The sequence below is a fragment of the Urocampus carinirostris genome, chromosome 12, assembly GCF_059441175.1.
Source record: "Urocampus carinirostris isolate Australia breed hairy pipefish chromosome 12, RoL_Ucar_1.0, whole genome shotgun sequence".
Classification (NCBI taxonomy): Eukaryota; Metazoa; Chordata; class Actinopteri; order Syngnathiformes; family Syngnathidae; genus Urocampus; species Urocampus carinirostris.
Genome location: NC_142360.1, coordinates 31131307 through 31151527, shown reverse-complemented (window position 1 = coordinate 31151527; position 20221 = coordinate 31131307). Strand labels below are relative to the sequence as shown.

Below are 20221 nucleotides of genomic sequence, written 5' to 3'. Positions count from 1 at the left end.
GGCCCGCGAAGCTCTGAATCCGCGAACGTTGAAGCGCGAAGTAGCGAGGTCCCACTGTATTCCATTCTATTCTATTCTAAACAGCGTCATTCTGTGTTCGGTGACATTCCCCCGGCCTCCCTACGTCATCAGTTTTTCTATAGTCAGTGCAAACCGTATATCAAATCCTATTGGCTAAACTCGCCTTATCCCGCCTTCCTCCTAACTTCCGCACTACAGCTGCTTCGCCATTGGTCGAGAGGGCACCAGACTGACTAGAGAATAACAAACAAGTCAACCCTAGCTCCTGAGGATGGACGCAGGTAGGGCGACATTTTTGAGGAAAAATAATATCAAAACATTAAATGTTGTCAAAGAACACAACAAAAGACACACAACAAAAGTTTACTTGCGGGCAACAGTCGGTTGGAGCTGCCAACCAAGCGCCAAAGCGACATTCCTTTGCTGCTTCGTTGGCGTTAGCCCTGCTAAAGTGATGACCAAAGCTAAAAGCTAAATTACGCTAGCTTGCCTTTCGTTTTGATTTTGTGGTTGTTTTCTATGCTTTTCTTTAAAGTCTCAAATTGTGTACACGAGTCATATTTACTTTTAGATGTAATTTAAAGTGGCGCTCGTAATTTAAGTGTTAATGCTAATAGTTTGCTCAGTCATCGTTACAAAAAGATGATTGACAACCCTCATTTGGCACAAAGTTAGTTGCGAAATGGCGTTTGTTTTGGTTGGACTTCATTAAGACTGTTGGTGGTTAGTAAGAAACAGTTAAATGTGAAATTATTGTGAGAGAGCGAAACTATAAAGTAGAGTTCCAAAAGTGTCTTAGGTAAAGTCCTGTCCTAGCACGTAAATAGTCTGGTCTTGTCTGACTTCATACGCCAGCACCAACTACAGTGTTACCTCTACTTACGAATTTAATTGGTTTTGGGAGTCGCTTTGTAACTTGAAAACATTTGCAAGTCGAGGCAACTTTGTCCATACCAAGCCCCACAAAAGTATGATTTTTTTTTTATAAATCGTAAAAGGACATCAAAACATGAAACAAATTCATTTAAAAAAATAGATTACTGCACAATAAACACAAAACGAGAGACATATAATGTAAATAAACTAAGAATAAAGGAAATAATCAAAATATTGAGATTTACCTTTAAACTAGCTTCTTTGTTATGAAATGAAATGATCTGCATTTATATAGCGCTTTTCAAGTCAAAACTTTCCAAAGCACTTTACATTATGCTTCACATTTGCCAATAGCGGCCGTGCAGCCATGTTAGGCGCTAACCTGCTTATTGAGGGTATTAGGGGTTCAGTGTCTTACCCAAGGACACTTCGACATGTAACACGGAGGAGCCGGGATTCGAACTGCGATCTCTTGATCCCAAGACAAGCGCTCTACCTCCTGAGCCACTGCCGCCGGTCCTTGGCAGTGTTTTTTGCCCCGTGTTTTGGAAAAACTGATCAAATGACATCTGCTTTTGTCCGCTTTTGACGATCCTTCGGTAATGCGCGAGGCACACATCATCGTAATGAGCAGTAGCCCGACTTGTCAAAAGTTTTTCTGGGGGATTTCTTTTCACATATTCCAATATTTTCTGGAATTTTGATGATGGCTGCCTCCCCCTCTTTGTCGACACAAAAGCTTCCATTTTTCATACCTTTACATTATTTCTTGCTTCGCTTCTATTGCTAGAAAAATTATCTTCCTCTTCTTCTCTCCTCGTCGAATTTCTGCGTGTTCTTTGAGGGATCCATTGCGATCGCTAGCTCTACGTAGTGGTACCATAAAGTAAACTGTTTATATAGCCGAAAGGGACACTAGAGGAAAATATTTTACCGTTCAGGTACTTGGTAACCTGAAATATTCGTATGTAGAGACATTCTTAAGTAGAGGTACCAGTCTTGCTAATATACCAGCATTTCACAAATCCAAATTACATGTTTTATCAAAAAGTTACTCAACTGCTCCTCTATAATCCAAATTGATCAAGAAAGCATTCCCGTCAACCACATATTAAAGGTGGTGTCAATAACTTCAAAATATTATTCTTGCTGTCGCATCTTCTGGCTGAAATCATCATTGCAGCCTCTGTCAGGCTGCCTATCTGCGACATGCACATAAGTGTCTCTCTTAGACTCGCTCAAATACTCTTTTTTTGTTTTCATCTTCTTTGGGGTTTGGGTTGGCTTTTGGATCTGTATTTGAAACAGTCCTTCTCTTACTTTCTTCATTTTCATCCTGGTAAAAAAGGAAAACCCTGCGCATCCTCATGAAATCCAGGATTCCAATGGATCCTTGAAAGGTCTTACATTGAATTCATTATTCTAAAAAAAAGCCTTAGTTGGAATTAAAATGTCCTAAATCCTTTTTTCAAAAGTCTTGACTATGGAACACATTACTTAAGATTTATACAGAGGTGATAAGAGTTGCCAAAAGTAAAAGTACTGTTATTTCGGAATAAAATGAATCAAGTAGAAGTAAAAAGGAGTCATCAAAGTACAAGTAAAAAAGTGCTTAGTGAACAAAAACTACTCAAGTTCTGAATAACTAACAATGTCTTATTTAGTGATTAGAAAAACCTATTAAATCAGATCATCAAACCATTTAAGTCCATCCTATCATCAATAAATTATATTTAATGTAAAAATGTATTAAAATAATCAAGGTGAATTTAAGTACTTTGATAAACAATAAAATAATAATAGTACAGATCAGAGAAATACATTAACCACAAGTAGCACATTTAAAGCCCCACTACTTGTTCAAAACATACCACAGGAAATGGTTCCCCTAACACCTTAGCCTTTACAGCCTTTTTAATCGACAACAAACCTTACAGACGCAATTTGGCACCTATATACTCACATTAAGGCGGACCATGTAGAATAATGAAAAAGATAATTTGGGTTAACAACTTTATTGTATTAACCAAATAAACAACACAAACAATTCTTGCAGCATCCTTCTTGCTGTTTTCCCACTTGGAGTAAATTTTGTGTTGCTTAGTGCAGGATTCGGCAGACTTTATCTTCATTAGCTATCTCTGATGACGATGTTGTCTACCAATGACAGAGACGATATTGGCTATACAAGATCAGTCTTAAAAAAAAAAAAAAAAAAACGTCAACACAAAATATGTTATACAGCGTACACAAATTGAAACGTTCGAAAATTGCATAAAATACGAAGAAAAACGAATAAGTTGATAGGTATGAGAAAGTTTCAAGCAAAATCAATAGTTTGGGTTTGTGCCTTGCTTTCTAGCAATTTTTGTATTTGGTCTAATTGGGCTGTTGACCACTAGATGGCAAATTACTATTTAGGTTGACACCATAAATTTCACCAAAAATGAAAAATCACTCTCGTGTTAGTGGGCTCCTGGCATAGCATATGTAAAAGATTTTGTGTGTAACATATTCAAATCCATTAATTTTTCAGTCCCAGACATGTATTAATATGTGCTCTTTATTTGGCAGCGACCTTGACTTATGACACACTTCGTTTTGGTGAATTCGAAGACTTCCCTGAGACCTCGGACCCAGTTTGGATTTTGGGGAAAGAATACAACGCGCTCACAGGTAAGCATACTCGTGAGTCTTACAGAGTTTAGATAGCAGGTCTCAAAGCACAATAATAAGAAAAGGAAATAATCCATAATGGGAAGCCGAAGATCAAGTCTACTTGGTCGCGTGATCATCATATTTATTGACCCACCACCCATTCACTTTAACAGCCATCCATGTTGTGACTCGTTCCAAAATCACCGAATTAAAGCAAAAGAGTATGACTTCAAGTATGGTTCTTTGTGTTTCCTGGTAGAAAAGGATGACATCCTATCAGACGTCACCTCACGACTTTGGTTCACGTACAGAAAAAATTTCCCCCCCATAGGTGAGTGGTGTAAGTGCATGTGGCAATGTTGTTTTTCTTTTTTCAATTGAAAGAAAATACGTGAGAATGTATGCACATTTTCAGGCGGCACGGGGCCCACGTCGGACACTGGTTGGGGATGCATGCTGCGGTGCGGGCAGATGATCCTGGGCGAGGCGCTAATGTCACGCCACTTGGGCAGAGGTAGCGTGTGGCGTGCCACGGGATAGATAAACACTTTCAAGTGTTTCTAACGGATTTCTCTACGCCAGACTGGAGATGGACGGCGGGACAAAAGCAAAGAGAAGAGTACGCCAGCATCCTCAATGCATTCATCGACAAAAAGGACAGCTATTATTCCATTCATCAGATTGGTGAGTAAGCTGCCACTGTATATTTGCCACCGCCTATACTTACTGTGTGAACTTTTGGGATAATCCTGCAGCACAAATGGGAGTTGGTGAGGGCAAGCCAATTGGACAGTGGTACGGGCCAAACACAGTCGCGCAGGTTCTCAAGTGAGTATTAGCGATTATTTTAGCAGCAGCACATCAAGACAGTAAGGTTTGGTGTTTAAATCTGTCGTCAAGTCTTCTTCTGTAAAGCTTTTGAATTTTTAAGTAGGGCTTGGAACAATACAAAAATTCGAACTCTGTATCAATACTCTGTAAAATAATTTTACATTATACTGTTTTTTTTGTACTGTGGTAATTAAAATTAATAATAATTTAAAAACATTCTAATAAAATCAGAAAATAAAAAAAGTATTAAAAATAGAGGACAGTTCTTTAATGCATTGTGTTCAAGCGACTTAAAATTATGTTGAGGAATTGTAGTGGTGAAATGATAAGACAGTACTGTCATAGCAATCTAAAAATTAAAACCTAAGGGCTTTTCTAGCGTGTCATTGAGCAATGTTGTGTCGTACATTTGTGTTGTACACACTTCACATGTAAACAGAAGAAAGTTAAAGTTGTAATTCTTTTGGGAGAATTTCTTTTAACGGATTACAAATGTATTTCTTCCTCCAGTGTTAACTATAGGTATTTTTCCAACAATATTTTATTGTGACTATTTATTAGTTAAATAGATGCAGTAAATTCTAGATTTGTGTTAAAGTTGGGATGTATTGTTCGAGGTGTCCTTATAAAGTTGAAAGTTAAATATTTTCTCTGTTTAAGTTTGTTTTAATAATACTCAACTGAGTTCAAAGAGCCCTCATCTTATATTTTCCACCGTAACTATCTGCTTTTATTTTATTTTTAACAAAGCTATTTAGGGAGGAACACTAAGGGAGGAGGAATGGGGAGTGGGGAAGTGGTGGGGAGCAATGTCATGCTCGTCCCAATGTTTTTTCTATTTATTAGTGAAGCATTAAGATGGTGAAAGTAAGAAAAAGCATCTTTTGAGTACATTCCAAACGCCAACCCAAACCCCAAAAAGAGAAAAAAGACTTTGAGCTTGTCTTTGAAATGCACATACTAGCACATGTATCTTGAATGAGCTGACAGAGGCTTCAATGCTGACACAAGCCAGGAGATGGTCGCAGTGAGAAGTTCCAAATTCCGTACAGCACCATTGACATTTGGATGAGCTCTTCCATTGACTTGAATGCAAAGTATTTTAATACACAGTGAGAAGTATACTTCTTAGTATTTTTCATGGTTGACTTCAACATCAAACAGTTGAACGGATAACTCTACCACGTTTAGAACATTTTACGCATTTCCTAATTTCTATGCTCTTATTGATTGGCATATTGTCCATCTTTATTGTTCACCCAGAAAGTTGGCGTTGTTTGACACGTGGAGCAGGTTGGTGGTGCACGTGGCCATGGACAACACGGTGGTCATTGAGGAGATCAGTGAGTTGTGGCAGAGCGCTCGCCTAACAATTCAGAAGTGATGAGGAGCAACCGCGTTGTTCTTCGCAGAGCGTCTTTGCATGCCTTGGCTGGACGCGTGCGGAGATGCTGCGGCGGCGGCAAACACCACGAGCGAACTGAACGGTTGCCTGGAAGGCGCCTGCGCTCTCCCCGGTCGAGACTTGGCACTTTGGAGGCCTCTCGTCCTCCTCATACCGCTACGGCTGGGGCTCAGCGATATCAATGACGCCTACATCCAAACGCTCAAGGTGACTGAAATGTAGACTAAAGTAATTAGATTCTGGAAGCAGGGTTCGCACGGGGCTTTGAAATCCTCCAAAATGCTTGAATTTTAATGTTGTGTTTTCAAGGTCAGGAAAATTCCTGCATTTTGGGTGAAGTGCTTAAAAAGTCATGACATTATTTCCATTGCCGTGTTTTCTAGCAGTCTGACTCCATAGACCAAGCTTTTAAATTCAGAAAATCTTTTATAAAGTGCGTAAGAAGGACGTAAATGATGGCTCCAGTCCTCATTATCGCGTTGTCATGTGAGGCGTTACTGCCCCCTACTGTCGCATCCAAGAGTACAGGTTTATCAGACTAGTCATGGGAATTCCGGCTCTTTTTTGGGAAACGGACAGTTTAAAATAACACAAAGTATGTGCAAGATAGCGACTTAATTTCAGTTATCAAAGGCTACATTAAAAAAAGTTTTTTTTTGATCGGTGATGGATTTCTTCCTTTGAAGGTACTAGAAAAATGGAAAAATTGGGCCTGAAAGTGCTTGAAAAGTGCTCTAATTTGGCTGTAGTTTGGACACCTCAAGCATAGCATTTTGATAAAACAGTGTCAAAATGAGTGTCAAAAAAGACACAAAGAATCTTTAAAAGTATTGGGACATCAACAGAAAGCTGTAAAGTTTTGGGGAAACCCAATGAAATATTAACCTGCATAGGACAGAAAAGGAAGTTGAAAACTCAAGCCATGGTAGTGGGAACCTTTTCAGATGAGTATTGATGTCACAAAAATGTGGAACAGTATGAGAACAGCTCAAAGGTTTAAAAAAATGGATTGAAAAACCAATAGGAATCTGACTGGTGTCCGTAACAAACTTGTGCAGCTAGTCAGCAAAGAAATCATTTTGGTGATGTTCCAATATTATGTGACTATTGAAAATGTGCTGTTGTTCCCCCATAGCAATGTTTTATGCTGCCTCAGTCGTTGGGTGTCATCGGCGGGAAACCAAACAGCGCTCACTACTTCATCGGTTACGTGGGTACGTCGCCAACATTTTGCCTCTCGGGCGCCATTTTGTGTTACATGTTTTCCCTTTTTCCAGGCGAGGAGCTCATCTACTTAGACCCTCACACCACGCAGCCTGCCGTGGAGCCCAACGATGACGGGCAAGTGCCTGACGACACCTACCACTGCCAGCATCCGCCCTGTCGCATGCACATCTGTGAACTGGACCCGTCCATCGCCGCTGTAAGGAATTTTCTACACTGAGGGCGAACATTCTGTGCTTAGTGATGGAAACGTTTGCCCTTTAGGGTTTCTTCTGCAAAACAGAGGACGACTTTGATGACTGGTGCTCCCGCATAAGAAGTGTAAGTAAATGCAGTCAATTGTGGACGACAGAGTGAATGGTCAAATTTAAGAGCGAAACTTAATTTTGTCTTTGAACTGGCTGCACTGGATTTCAAGCTGCAGGTTAAAACAGCCATAAAAAATAAACCTATTTATAGGCGCATACCTGGCATCAACTGCATAGGGAATTTAGCGTCGATGCCTATGGCGGCAGATCGCCAATAGCGCCATGGCACCGCACACCTGACTTTGTTTTTACCCGCGTTATTTTTCAGTTCTGCTCAGAGTTGTTTACATCACGTCTTTTTGGATCACGTGACCATTCAAGATGGTGATGACAAAGACAAGCACATACAGTATTTATTGATTGGTTGGATCCCTTAACCACTAGGGTCGTAGGGGCACCATTTCCTGTGGTGTGTCTTGGGCAAGTACAGCCTGGTGGCGCCCATTACACAAAAAGAAAAGGCAATTGAGGGGTGCGTAGAATGTGATGGAAAAGCGCCAGGACAACCATACCGTGGAGAATAGTGCCAGATTGTAACACAGATGTGGAAGTCCTCATTTTTTGTTGTCATTGGTGGTTGTCGCTGTACTGGATCAATTGGCATTCACTTGTTATCGTTCCTCATCAATTGAAAAAAAAAAAACTCAAGAAACTTGACCTTGACGCGGTAAGGCGCCCGCTTTGAGACTGGGAGGTTCGGGTTCGCGCCCCGGCCGAGTCATTCCTAAGACTTAAAAAGTGGTCGGCGGCGCCCTCTCTTGGCTGCGGCTGCATCGGGTCAGATGCAATCGACATTTCGTTCTGTGTACATTGTTACACAGAATGACAATACAAGGAAATTATTATTATTATTATTATTATGATACAGAAGTGTAGCATTTTTAATTGATAGCTTCCACCGCTATTTAATTCGAATGTATAAATTGAGGACTATATTTTAGGTGAAAAAGTTGAAATATCGTGAGTACAGTGTAAATATTTAATAAAGTACTGTTTAACCTTCTGTTTTTCTTCTGTTATGTATTTTCTGAATGATGTTGGCAAAATATGGACGAATGTGTCCTCTAAAAGGGTGTTGTTATAAATGTTCCCCGAAGTCACTGCAGTGTTTTGTTTTTAGAGCGCTTAAGTTTTGGAAAAGAGCAGCTCCCTGTTTTCATTGGTGCTGCTACATTAAAAAAAAAATCCGGACCCTATTTAAAAGGTAGCTAAAAAGTAACTGCTTGTTGTCCAGAATTTATAGTAGGCAAAATGTATAATTTGGGACACCTGTAGGTAGTAATAAATGTTGGTAAAAACATGAAAAAAACTGCAAACCTAAGACACAAGAGTAATCATCGCACATTGTTGTGTTGTGTGTTTGTGTGTAAAGTTATCATGCAACAGAGGCGGCTTACCAATGTTTGAGCTGGTGGACTGTCAGCCGTCCCACATGGTCAGCGTGGATGTGCTCAACCTTACTCCCGGTAAGACGAACCGAAGCCTGGGTTTCAGATCCAAAGCGTCTGCTAGCATTCGCGGTTAACCTTACTGACGCTGACTCGTGCACAGAGGGAAGGATAGGCATTTACAAAAAAAACCTAAATCTGAGATTTTATTCTTTATACCAGGCATGGGCGAACTCCAGTTTTTGAAACCCACCCACACAAAGAAAATAGTAAAACTATAATCTTATAAAAGTACTACTAAAGGATAGTTTTTCTTTTGCTTCAACGCCCACATTTCCCCATAAGATGGCGCACTCAAATCTCATTGAATGTTGTTAGAAGTACAACATCTCTTCCCTGCTGCATGATTGTTGACTGGAACTACAGTGGGGTTTCTGCACAAGGGACAGATAGTACCATCGACGCTTCTCTTTTTAGTTTTGTTTTCAATCCATTTTAAGTTCACATCGAAAGCCTTGATTAAAAAAGAGTAGGTGAAAGAAAATGAAAAAAGGACAGTGCGCAAGATTAGAGAGGTGACAGAACGATCATGACGGTAACTGGCAGTTACGAGGCATGTAACCTCCAATAACCATTTTATGACATGCAAGCTCGGTCCCATTGGTGAAATTTAACAAGCTCAAGAATCAGTTGTTCTTAGTTTTAGATGTCGTTAATTTTAGCAAAGATACGCTTCTTACAAACTTAATGTCAGTCTTTTCCTGGGTGTCGGCTTTTTAACGCCTTCATAAGAAATGGTCTTTATAAAACAACTGTGCTGCACATTAAAGTACGCTTCAGTATTTTCAAAGATATAGTGTTTATATTTTATTTAAAAAAAAAAAACCTGGAATGTATCACTACAAAAATGAAATGTTGATTTAAAAAAAAATCCTTGCCCTTTTAAGTGTTTATAACAAATATGATCTAGTCAAGTGCTTAAAATAGGACATCATAAATGGTTTTACCTTAATTCTTTCTGAAAAAACAATTTCATGAAAAGTATCAGATCACGACACTGTATTGGCAGATATTCAAGTCAGTCTCTAGACCCCTCTGCAAAATTTAGGAACCCCAAAAGTTTGCCAATCCCTGTTTGACTACTAAATTTAAATCTGAAAATATAAATCTTCATATTTTCACCACTTAATTTCTCTATTTGAAGGCACTTTTTATGTGTTTAAGACTTCTCCGACTCGGACCGTCTGGAGCGCTTCTTTGACTCGGAGGACGAAGAGTTCGAGATCCTTTCCTTGTGAGGGTCGAGCCGCCAATCCGACACGGACTCGGTTCGACGCCCAAACAAACAAACCAACGAATGAAAAAAAAGGAAGCTTCTCCCGTCTTTTTTTCCTCGCTCCGAAGGCGGAAAAGCCGCAATCTGGCCCGGGACGGAACTGATGTGGGCGTCCTCAGTCTTAACGTCATCAAAAACCAGGAGGAAAAAGAACGGTGACTTGCCTTTCCCCTTTTAACCCGCTCCGGCTAACGCTACGTAACCACTCATCGCGATAATGTATCTTTGGCCTTTGGATTATTTATTCACTCATCGGCGTACATTAACGGACACACATTGAGGGAAGGTAAGCTAGGCTACACACTGATTCTCAATGACCGTCTCCAAAGCTTTCAGGCGCGTAGATGGACTTCCGAAGTTCTCTATTGGTTACATTGCACGAAACTACAGAGACTGAAAGGAAAGAATGCGGACGCCTTTGGAATTCTTTTTTACATAGAGTCCCGTTGTTATAGATAACCTTTCAGGTTCATCATAAACTTCCTCTTTGGGAGTGATGTACATATATACACGCACACAAGAAGTGAAAAATAAACTGATTTTCAGTCTTTGAAGTGTGTAAAAAGCAATGCACTTTTTCCTTGAGAAAATAAGTTCCTGGAGAAAAAGTCACGGAAGGAGTATTGCATTACTCACAAACATCAACCCAAATAAATTTTCTTTAAAACGATATATTTATTTTGGGAAGCTGAGAGCACCGTTTTTGTCTCTGATTATCACAAAGGGCTGCCAGTTCGACATACTTTTGTAAAATAACATGTTATTACTAGGTTACCATCAGGCTTGGGAGTAACGGAATACATGTAACGGCGTTACGTAATCAGAATACCAAAAATATCATTTGTATTCCGTTACCGGAAAAAAAGACATGAAATTACAAGTATACAGACGCTGCCCTACTTATGAACGAGATCCTAAGTTTAATTTGTTTGTAAGTTGCTTCAGTGCTATATTTTTTATGTTTAAGGTTTATATAAGTATGTTTGAGTAACCTGTATTGTTTTGTACTATCTATATAGAGCATAAAGATTAACTTACTTTTGGGAGATAATCTTCAACAGTTAGGCGACTTCCTCCTCTGTGGTAGAAAGTGGCCGGAAAAAAGCGATCCAACCATTTTCTCAACCGTATCAAGCTTTCTTATTCCACTTTCATTTAAAAAGAAACGGCTCACCTCTTCTTTACACCAACCATATGGAATGGATGCACGAGATATTAAACGATAAAAATGTCAAAGTTCTTAACGTGCAAGAGAAGTGTAGTCTGTTTACATTACACACGAACGAGGAAGTAGAATCCGGATTTCTTCTTTGGGGTGGATGCTGGGTGACCTCTCACAGCGCCACACCCTGGTAGCGGCGGTAAGGAGCACTACAGTTCTGTCCTCTACTCGGAAAAAGGTGCACACAATACAAAATCAACAACAATGTCCGGATATTTTTCGACATCCTGAAAATGTTTTTCGTATCAACCGTTTTTCTCAAGTCGAATGGTCTGGGAGCGTCCGTACTCTGTAAAAATAAGGATTACTTTGCAGGATTACAATTTGAATCAAAAGCAATTTCATGTTGCACATTACAAGGGACAAAAATGAAGTCCCGCGTGCGTTCCTTTTTTCCTTGTTTGCAATAGTTTTGTTGTCCATTTGCGCTTTTCTCCCTGCCTACTGCTCATTCCACACACATGCGCCCTCACTCAGGAACAACCCCTATCCTCCTCCAGAGCTGCTCATGGTGCCTGACTCCAAAACATGACGATATGACCAAAAACGTCGCAAAACTGACAGAAAAGTGCTATGTAATAAAATTGCAACTAACGAGAACGAACAAACATTACTTGAAATCAATATGATGAATGCAGTTGTGTGCCCTCTTCCACAGGATCCACTCAAGCATCCATTCATTAACATGTGTCTTTTTTATAATAATTTCAATGACTGACACTAGAGACGGAGAAAAGAGACGACGTCCTAGTGTGTGTTGGAAATTTAGAAAGGGAACACTTGTTGTCTAAAACAATATTGGGTTCTTGATGTGATCTTAATATGAACAAAAACAAAGCATATCTGGCTCAATATGCTAAACATAATATACTACATGGTTAAAATTTAAGCATTTTGTTTCACTACCTGATTTTGGTTTTGTACAATTATTTTACAAGGTGATATTGTAAATTTTCTTCAAAATATAGTGATTTTATTTGTTTATTTTGTCTTTTATTAGCACATTTGGTATTGGTGTAATCCAAAAGGAATCAAAAGTCACCAAACTAAAAACTAAACAACTATGGCTCCAACCCTAGTTACACAAAAAACTTAACTCCAATGAAAACCCGAACCCTAGCCCCAACCAGTAAAACGCAAACCGAGCTCCAACTAAAACCTTGAACCCAAAATGTGTACTTTTGAGACTGTTGTGTTGATGATGAGCAACCATTTTACCAATTAAGCTGCCAGTGCTTCATCTAACCAAAACTAACCATCAGGGTTGAGTAGGGTTACTTTAACTGGATTACTTTCAATTACTTTTGGATTACTCCAATACCAAATATGTTATTAAAAGACAAAAGCAACTAAATATGAATAAAATTACATTTTGTGCAGGCTTGGGGAGTAACAAAATACATGGAACGGCAAAAATGATGTTGGCAAGCTGTTTGGATTTATTTTCATTTGGTTTTTGTCGCATTTTATGTTAGTTTTGCCGGAGATCAAAGAGAACAAAGCCAGGAGAGAAAGCTTACCACGTGTTGTAAGTCATAATTTTATTCATATTTAGTTTCTTTTGTCTTTTATTAGCATATTTGGTATTTGAGTAATCCAAAAGTAATTGAAAGTAATCAAGTTAAAGTAACCCTACCCAACCCTGCTAACCATAACCTTATCTTACAAAACTGCCACCAAACCTAACTCCAACACTGATGTCATTAGTTTTCACAGAAAATTAAGTTTTAATATCGCCAAGTGTATCAAACCTTTTCTTCTATAGGTTAATCATTTGAGTCTTACCTGAATTTAACTCAAGATTAAAGAAAATATTTTCAGTTTATCCAGAGCTGCCAAACATTGAAAATATCTTTTTCAAAATGGATAGAAGATTTTCCGATTTTGATTTTTTTCATGGTAAAATAATAATAATAATAATAATAATAATTTCCTTGTATTGTCATTCTGTGTAACAATGTACACAGAACGAAATGTCGATTGCATCTGACCCGATGCAGCCGCAGCCAAGAGAGGGCGCCGCCGACCACTTTTTAAGTCTTAGGAATGACTCGGCCGGGGCGCGAACCCGAACCTCCCAGTCTCAAAGCGGGCGCCTTACCATCTAGGCTACTGAGCTGGTATGGCCCCCATTTTAAAGCCCCAGTGTGTAATAGTTGACCATGAGATGGCACTGTGTGGTCTGTTGCAAGCATGGGATCAAATCTAGCAACCGGCCTTCCTGTGCAGAGTTTGCATGTTCTCCCCGTGTTTGCGTGGGTTTTTTTTCTCTGGGCGCTCCGGTTTTCTGCCACATTCCAAAAACATGCATGTCAGGTTAATTGGTCCATATTGTCCCTAGGTGTGAATGAGCGAGCGAATTGTCTGTCCCTGTGTGCCCTGCGACTGACTGGCAACCAGTTCAAGGTGTCCCCTGCCCACTGCCCAAAGACAACTGGGATGGGCTCGAGCACTCTCGCGACCCTACTGAGGATAAGCGGTGCAGACAATGGATGGATGATAGTTCATGAATTTTTGCCTTGTATTCAAATCAATGTTTTTTACTGAAAGTTTTTCTTTTACCTCTAGGAGGCGCTACATATTACACACGGTCCCTTTAGGTCAAAGGTGAAAAACAATCCATACTGTAACTGCAAGTGTATAACAAATGGCAACAAAGCACCATGAGCAAGGCACAGTCGTTGTAGTTTTCACAGAAAATGCATATTTTGTAATTGACTATAAAGAAGTGTGGTCAATTCCTGAATATTTGGTAGCATTCTATCACACATATTTCTGTGTTGGGTTCCTTTATTTTTCTGTAACATTTTCAGGTGTTTTGAAAATCGACCATTTGTAAAGCATAAAAAGAAAAAAGCTTTTTTATGTTCATTCAAAGTGTTCAACTTCGACTTATGTTTTTTGCGAGTGAGCGAAGTGAAAAGTGGCCTTTCACTTCCAGAGCTCCCCCAGAGGTTGCGTCTGAGCAGTGTGAATTGCGTCCAGGCTATTTTGGGTTATGTCCTCGTGAACGCCGTCCACTGTCCCGGATGCGTCTATCACCTAAACGGGGCAAGGAGGGGACACAGATGGGTTAAGGCACAGGTGTCGAACAGGCGGCCCGCACTCAGAGAAGCGCAAGAGAAAAACAAGCTACAGGTTGAGATATGTCAACTTGATGTTGCCAAAGAAAGGTGCCTCGACACAGACACTGTACTTGTATTTATTTTTCTCTGTCTCTTTGTGTCTTTTTAACTTCTTTTGTTCTGACTTCCTTTTTCTTTTTCTCTTTTCCTACCCTTCGTGCTTTCTTTCCTCTCCTTCTGTCTTTCTATTTCTCTTTGGGTTTCTTTCTTCCGCTCCCTTCCTTTCCCCCTCTCTCAAAACTTCTCTTTCTATCTCTTGTTTCTCACGCTCTTTCCCTCTCTCTCTTTCTTTGTCTTGCCCTCTCTCCTTTTCCCTCCCTCTTTCTCTTATTTCTTTATCTCTCTTTTTCTTTAATCTACTAGTCCGGCCCCCGACAAAATGTTTGTTCTATCGTTTGGCCCCCGAGTTGAAATGAGTTTGACACCCCTGGGTTAAGAGGAAAGGGCACGTGGGACAATCTCAGGGGTCCTCACCTTCCAGTTGACGGACGGGTCGTCCATCAGCTGGCCAAAGCGCTCCAGCACTGTTCTCTGAAAGGCAGCTTCTTCATAACGCTCCTCGCCATAACTACCTCGCAAAGCCGCCTCAGCCGGACTCAGCTTCAGGAACAGGACCAGATCTGGCTTAGGCAGGCCCACGTCTGGTTTGGAGCACCAGTCCAAAGTGAAACCCTAAAATTAGAAATAAAACGATATCCACGTAGAGCTTTTACAAATAATTCCCACAAGGGTGCGCTAAAGACCAACAAATCCAAAGTGATGCACTAGACCAGGTGTTGGGAACCCATCCATCCATTATCTGTACCGCTTATCCTCAGTAGGGTCACGGGGGTGCTGGAGCCCATTCCAGCTATCTTCAGGCAGTGGGCAGGGGTACACCCCGAACTGGTTGCCAGCCAATCGCAGGGCACACGGAGACAGACAACTCACTCGCTCATTCACACCTAGGGACAGTTTGGACCGGCCAATCCACCTGAAATGCATGTCTTTGGAATGTGGGAGGAAACAGGAGTGCCCGGAGGAAAACCCACGCAAGCACGGGGAGAACATGCAAACTTCACACTTGGGGTTTGATCTCAGAACTCTGCCGCACACGCGCTAACCACTGCGCCACCGTGCTGCCCTGTCGGGAACCCCTTTGACCCAAAAAGCCATAAAAGCAAAAATATTTACAAAAAAAAAAAAAAAAAGCCAAACCAGATATTTTCAGAAAAAAATACTGCCAAACTCACTCTCCAGACAAAAGTTAATTCTTCAGCACATTTTATTTCACTTGTGGATGTATAATGATTTGATAAAAATCTATAAAATAAAAATGCCAGAGCCTGTGTCCCCCTTCTGCAGAGTGATGAGGCCCATTTTGACTCTCATATTTGTCCTAAATAATGTCTTCCAAAAAAAAGGTGCGGGCAAGGTTGTTTTGTATACGTATCACAAAATAGCAACTGGGTGAGGGAGGGAAAGAAATGAGCATGCTGTTCTTAGAGCTCCGCCCATTTCTACTGCTCAACCAATTAAAATGCTCTGTTGGAGTTTTGGGGTGTTTACAGTTTGTTCTGTGGGATTTCATCATAAAGTATCTCAAGAGTAAACATGTAGTGTTTAAGGACCTTCGATAGAAAATATTCTTTGAGAATGTACAGCCTGATTGAAAATTGTAGTCGAGACTGTGTCCCCTGCATATACTGGACTGCACCCTTTTCATAACCAGGTGAATAATTGCCCGAATTCAATTTTTCTGTCCAGGCCAAATGTATTCATGATAGATTCCCAACCCTTGCAGTAGATTGAGCAAAAGCCAAAATTACTTTTTGTGAGTAAAAAAAAAAAAATAAAAAATAAAATTGCGACTTTTAAAGTATTTTGGCTGTGTATGGAGAACCTCACCGGTTTGGCGCTTGTGAAGGCAACCCCGGAAAAGGCGTATCGGTCCACCACTAGCGTCGTCCCCCGCTCCAATTTTCTCTTCATTTCAGGCCTGGATAAAAAAAAAAAGTTGGGCTTCACTGTCAATATAGGTAAGATCGGGCCTAAAAAAAAAAGGCAGCCCGACCCGACCTGCGGGTATAAAAGCTTGAAACAGTCTGAGCCCGACCGATTAACTTGATTTCAGGGACAGAGACTGAAGTAAACCCAAATTTGCCCTTCTATTGGTGCAGAGGAAGGGTGATTTTTGGCAGTCTGTGAAATCAACCCACCCCTTCCCCAAGTTGTTGTCGCAATGTCTAGCATAAAAGTAAGAAATTTTAACTATATAGTCAAATAAAACAGAAAATATATACAAGGTTCGTCACCTTTTTCATGGCCAAATTCAAGCACTCTTCAAGCACTTTCAAGGCCATTTTTTCCAGTAGCTTTCAAAGGAAGAAATCTAGCGCTGATCAAAATAACGATTTTTGTGGTTGACTTGGATGACTAAAATAAAGTCGCTATCTTGCTGCTGGCACATACTTTGTGCGATTTAAGGCTGCTCCTATGTATGATCTATGATCTTTTTGTGTCAATGGACTGCTATAAACTGACATGAATTCTGCCATTCTGCTTCAATAGTGCATGTGCAACTAGGCTAATTACACTTGTTTACAACACATTTGGTGTTGGTTCATTTAATACGAAAGACAAAAAAAGAAAGTAGTAAAAACAGAAAAATAAGCTAAACCTGGACTCATATTAGTGCTACAGATTGCTGCAAAGCAGAGTACATTTAATCTTTCAATCAATATTTTCTTTTTTGTTTTTTTATTTATTCTAGTTTTTATTTTTTGCATGTTTTTCAGGTGATCTGTGGCTAAATGATTTGAAATAGATTTTAAATAGTATTTTTGGGGCATTTTATAATTTAACTATAGCATTTAAGAGTGAACATTTGTATTTTAAATATAAATGGTCTGCATTTATATAGCGCTTTTCAAGTCACTGAAGACCTCCCATAGCGCTTTACAATGTGCTTCACTTACCCCTTCACACACACACACTCACACACCGATAGCAGCGTTAGCCATGCAAGGCGCATATTAAAGGATTTTTGTTGTTGTTCGAAGTTAAATCTGTTCATTGTGTAGTGTAAAAATCTAAAACTGTTTTGTATTTTACAATATTTTTTGTAGATCTATAAATATTTGAATCTATAGTTCATGTTTTTTTTGCAGGGATACCCAGCAAAACATGCAATATAATTAATTACTAAATAATTTGGTGCAGGTTTTATTAGTATAATAATAAATTACAAAAAATAAATAAAAAGAAATAATCTGAAGATCTGTTTGGGAGCCAAAAGAGCCAGCTCTCCTCAGTGAACCAAGAGAAAAGAGCCGCTTATTGAAAAAGAGCTGGAATTCCCATGACTATTCTGGTAAACCTGTCCTATTGGATGCGACAGTAGGGGGCAGTAACGCTTCACATGATACCTCCATAATAAGGACTGGAGCCACCATCTGCGTCATTTTTACGCACCCCCACCCAAAAAATAAAAATCTTCATTTTAAAGCATAGTCTATTGAGTTAGACTAACAAGAAATGCAGCAATTGAAATAATTTCAAGCATTTCCAAGCACTTCACCCAAAATTTAAGCATTTCCTGACCTTGAAAACACAAAATTACATTTCAAGCAATTTCAAGGATTTCTAGCACTCATACGAGCCATGTTTACCGTCACGAGAGGTAAAACCAAGTACGACCGATGAACTTGATCTGACAGACATGTGCAATTTTGGCAATAATGCAACCCTATAAATGAGCGTCTCAATAAATTTTGACTTGGTTTCAGTACATTTGTTGTCAATAAAACTAAAAAGTGAAAACCTTAAAGAAGCCGAAGTGGATGGTTTTATTGTTGACAGCGCTAACTTACACCATCTCCCAACGGTTGGCAGAGAAGAGAAGATGCACTGTGTGGTCTTCCAAGTCGTTTTTCTTCTCCAGGTAAGAACTGATCAGCTTTCCGATTGTCGTGCTTCTATCTGCCAACAACCCAGGACAAACATTCAGTACGGTATCAGTCCTTTGTGTGTCTTTTCACGGGCTAGTAGCATACCTGTCGAGCTCCAGGGCTCCATGCCCTTACAAAATGTCGTATTTTCCCTTACAAAATAAAAAAAGGGATACCCACAAACCTGTCTTTTTTTATTTTCTCCTTTTATACTTCCTTTTTTTCCCAACTTCTTTATACAACATCATCATTCGTAATATAATGCATCAAAGCAAGTGAGCCGTTGGAGAGCCGGCTCTCTTTAATGAGTTGAGCCGAAAAAGCCGGTTCTCTAAAAAGAGACGGACTTCCTTTCACTATATCAAACCGCTCGCTTTATTTGCAACGGAAAAAAACCATACCGAGATAGAGGCTTCCGCGGCGAACTGGTTTGACTTGATTGATTTGCTATTTCGTGATAGTCGGTGTATACCGGATGGTAACCATAATTAACAAATTTGCGTTTTTCCATACAGATTTTCCCGTACGCCGCACATGTCTTAAAATGCATAGTAAACGTACTTTGTACGGCAAAAATGTACAGGTTGACAGGTATGTAGTAGGATCAGCCTTCGATATTGACCTTGGAATTGATCAAGCGTAAGGCCTGTACACATGAAGTCTGTATTTTGTAACAAAATAAAGGTTAAACAACACTGTTTAAACAGAGACAACGAACGATGATGGGTGGATAATAGAGAAAAGCTCGGCCTTTACTGAACGGAAGGATTGACATTTCAAGCCCGACTGGCACGAAATTCGAAATGGGCTTGGGCTCCATCTTAATATCTTACCTCTAGGCTGAAAGTGGAGAGCTAAACCTTTTTCTCGCTTGCGAAAGGCTTGCTCGCCCAAAACTTGTTCAGTCTTTTGCTATTAAAGTCAACAAGACTGAGTCATATCCTTGTTTAACGTCTGTTGGCGCGATCGCTTTAGTGGATTACTGCTCCCTAGCTGGTCAAAGTTTGTGAAACTGGTGACATTTTTCAACGACGGCTCAGAATATGATTGGCTAAACCAACAGCTTTCTCAAAGACTGACCTAAAGCCCCAAAGCCATTAGATCTTTTGGTGAAGGCCACTGGGTAGATTTATGAGCCTACCAACAACTAATGGCGGAAAAGTGATAAATGCTTGAGAATGAAAGCCCAAATTTGGTAACTACGCAACCCGGAAGAAACAGTGAAAGCATTGATGGACAAAATATAATAACATCACATGATACAGATACTTATTTAGGCCAGCAGAGAAGGCCTTGCGGGCCCTCACGGCCCACCACTGTGAATAATAATAATAATAATAATAATAACTATAAGGAAAGAATATTGATGCGCAGGGCTAAATAAACAAAATCACAAAACTAACCAACAGTATACAGAGACCCCTTGCTACTTCATGCTTCAGTTATCGCTGGATCACTCCTTTGTGGGTTAAAAAAACCGAGGGATCTCTCTAGTTAGTGGTTTTATTAAGCTGTTTTTTACGCCTGCACTTGAGTATGATTTCCTCATAATTAGCGTCCATATCAATTGAATCTATAAAAAAGGTTTGATTTCGTGACTGTTGATTATCCAGTAGGTTTACGCATGCGTTAGATTAGGCCACTAAGATATTAAATCGAAGACACGCTTGACAAAGCTCGTGTCGATGGCTCACCGGGAAATCTCATCATTTCCGCCGGGTGTCCGCTTTGTTGCAGCGCCTGGACGAGTTTCTTGCACTGTGTGGTCTTCCCGGCCTTGTCCACCCCCTCCAGCACGATGAGCGCCCCACGCTTGGCCGCCATAGCAACAGAAATGAAATACTGGATGTGCCGCAAGATCGCTTCCCGCGTTCACAGATTGTAAACACGGAAGTCGG

General features: G+C 40.0%; 2 protein-coding genes across 2 annotated transcripts; one reads left to right on the top strand and one right to left on the bottom strand.

The window, feature by feature from the left end:
* The first annotated feature begins 232 nt into the window (after nt 1-232).
* atg4b (autophagy related 4B, cysteine peptidase) lies at nt 233-10601 on the top strand. Its single transcript, XM_088349691.1, has 13 exons — nt 233-302; nt 3472-3573; nt 3815-3886; nt 3971-4069; nt 4138-4239; nt 4311-4383; nt 5650-5729; nt 5799-5998; nt 6927-7005; nt 7069-7214; nt 7280-7336; nt 8696-8789; nt 9936-10601. Exons 1-13 carry the CDS (start codon nt 293-295, stop codon nt 10007-10009), a joined length of 1188 nt encoding a protein of 395 aa, XP_088205817.1. The 5' UTR covers nt 233-292; the 3' UTR covers nt 10010-10601.
* A 3440-nt stretch (nt 10602-14041) lies between these two features.
* On the bottom strand, nt 14042-20221 carry dtymk (deoxythymidylate kinase (thymidylate kinase)). The gene is made up of 5 exons (XM_088349692.1): nt 20018-20221; nt 18246-18354; nt 16282-16372; nt 14869-15066; nt 14042-14311 (listed from the first exon to the last, which is right to left on the bottom strand). Exons 1-5 carry the CDS (start codon nt 20145-20147, stop codon nt 14201-14203), a joined length of 639 nt encoding a protein of 212 aa, XP_088205818.1. The 5' UTR covers nt 20148-20221; the 3' UTR covers nt 14042-14200.

What these genes read in the sequence shown, in the direction of transcription:
- atg4b (XM_088349691.1), top strand. An exon ending in ACAGTCGCGCAGGTTCTCAA is followed by an intron (nt 4,384 to 5,649) that starts GTGAGTATTAGC and finishes TTGTTCACCCAG; the next exon opens with AAAGTTGGCGTTGTTTGACA. An exon ending in TGGACCCGTCCATCGCCGCT is followed by an intron (nt 7,215 to 7,279) that starts GTAAGGAATTTT and finishes TTTGCCCTTTAG; the next exon opens with GGTTTCTTCTGCAAAACAGA.
- dtymk (XM_088349692.1), bottom strand. Translation starts at nt 20,147, where the DNA reads ATGGCGGCCAAGCGTGGGGCGCTCATCGTGCTGGAGGGGGTGGACAAG. An exon ending in GCCAACCGTTGGGAGATGGT is followed by an intron (nt 16,373 to 18,245) that starts GTAAGTTAGCGC and finishes TTTTTTATCCAG; the next exon opens with GCCTGAAATGAAGAGAAAAT. An exon ending in CCTTCACAAGCGCCAAACCG is followed by an intron (nt 15,067 to 16,281) that starts GTGAGGTTCTCC and finishes TTCTAATTTTAG; the next exon opens with GGTTTCACTTTGGACTGGTG.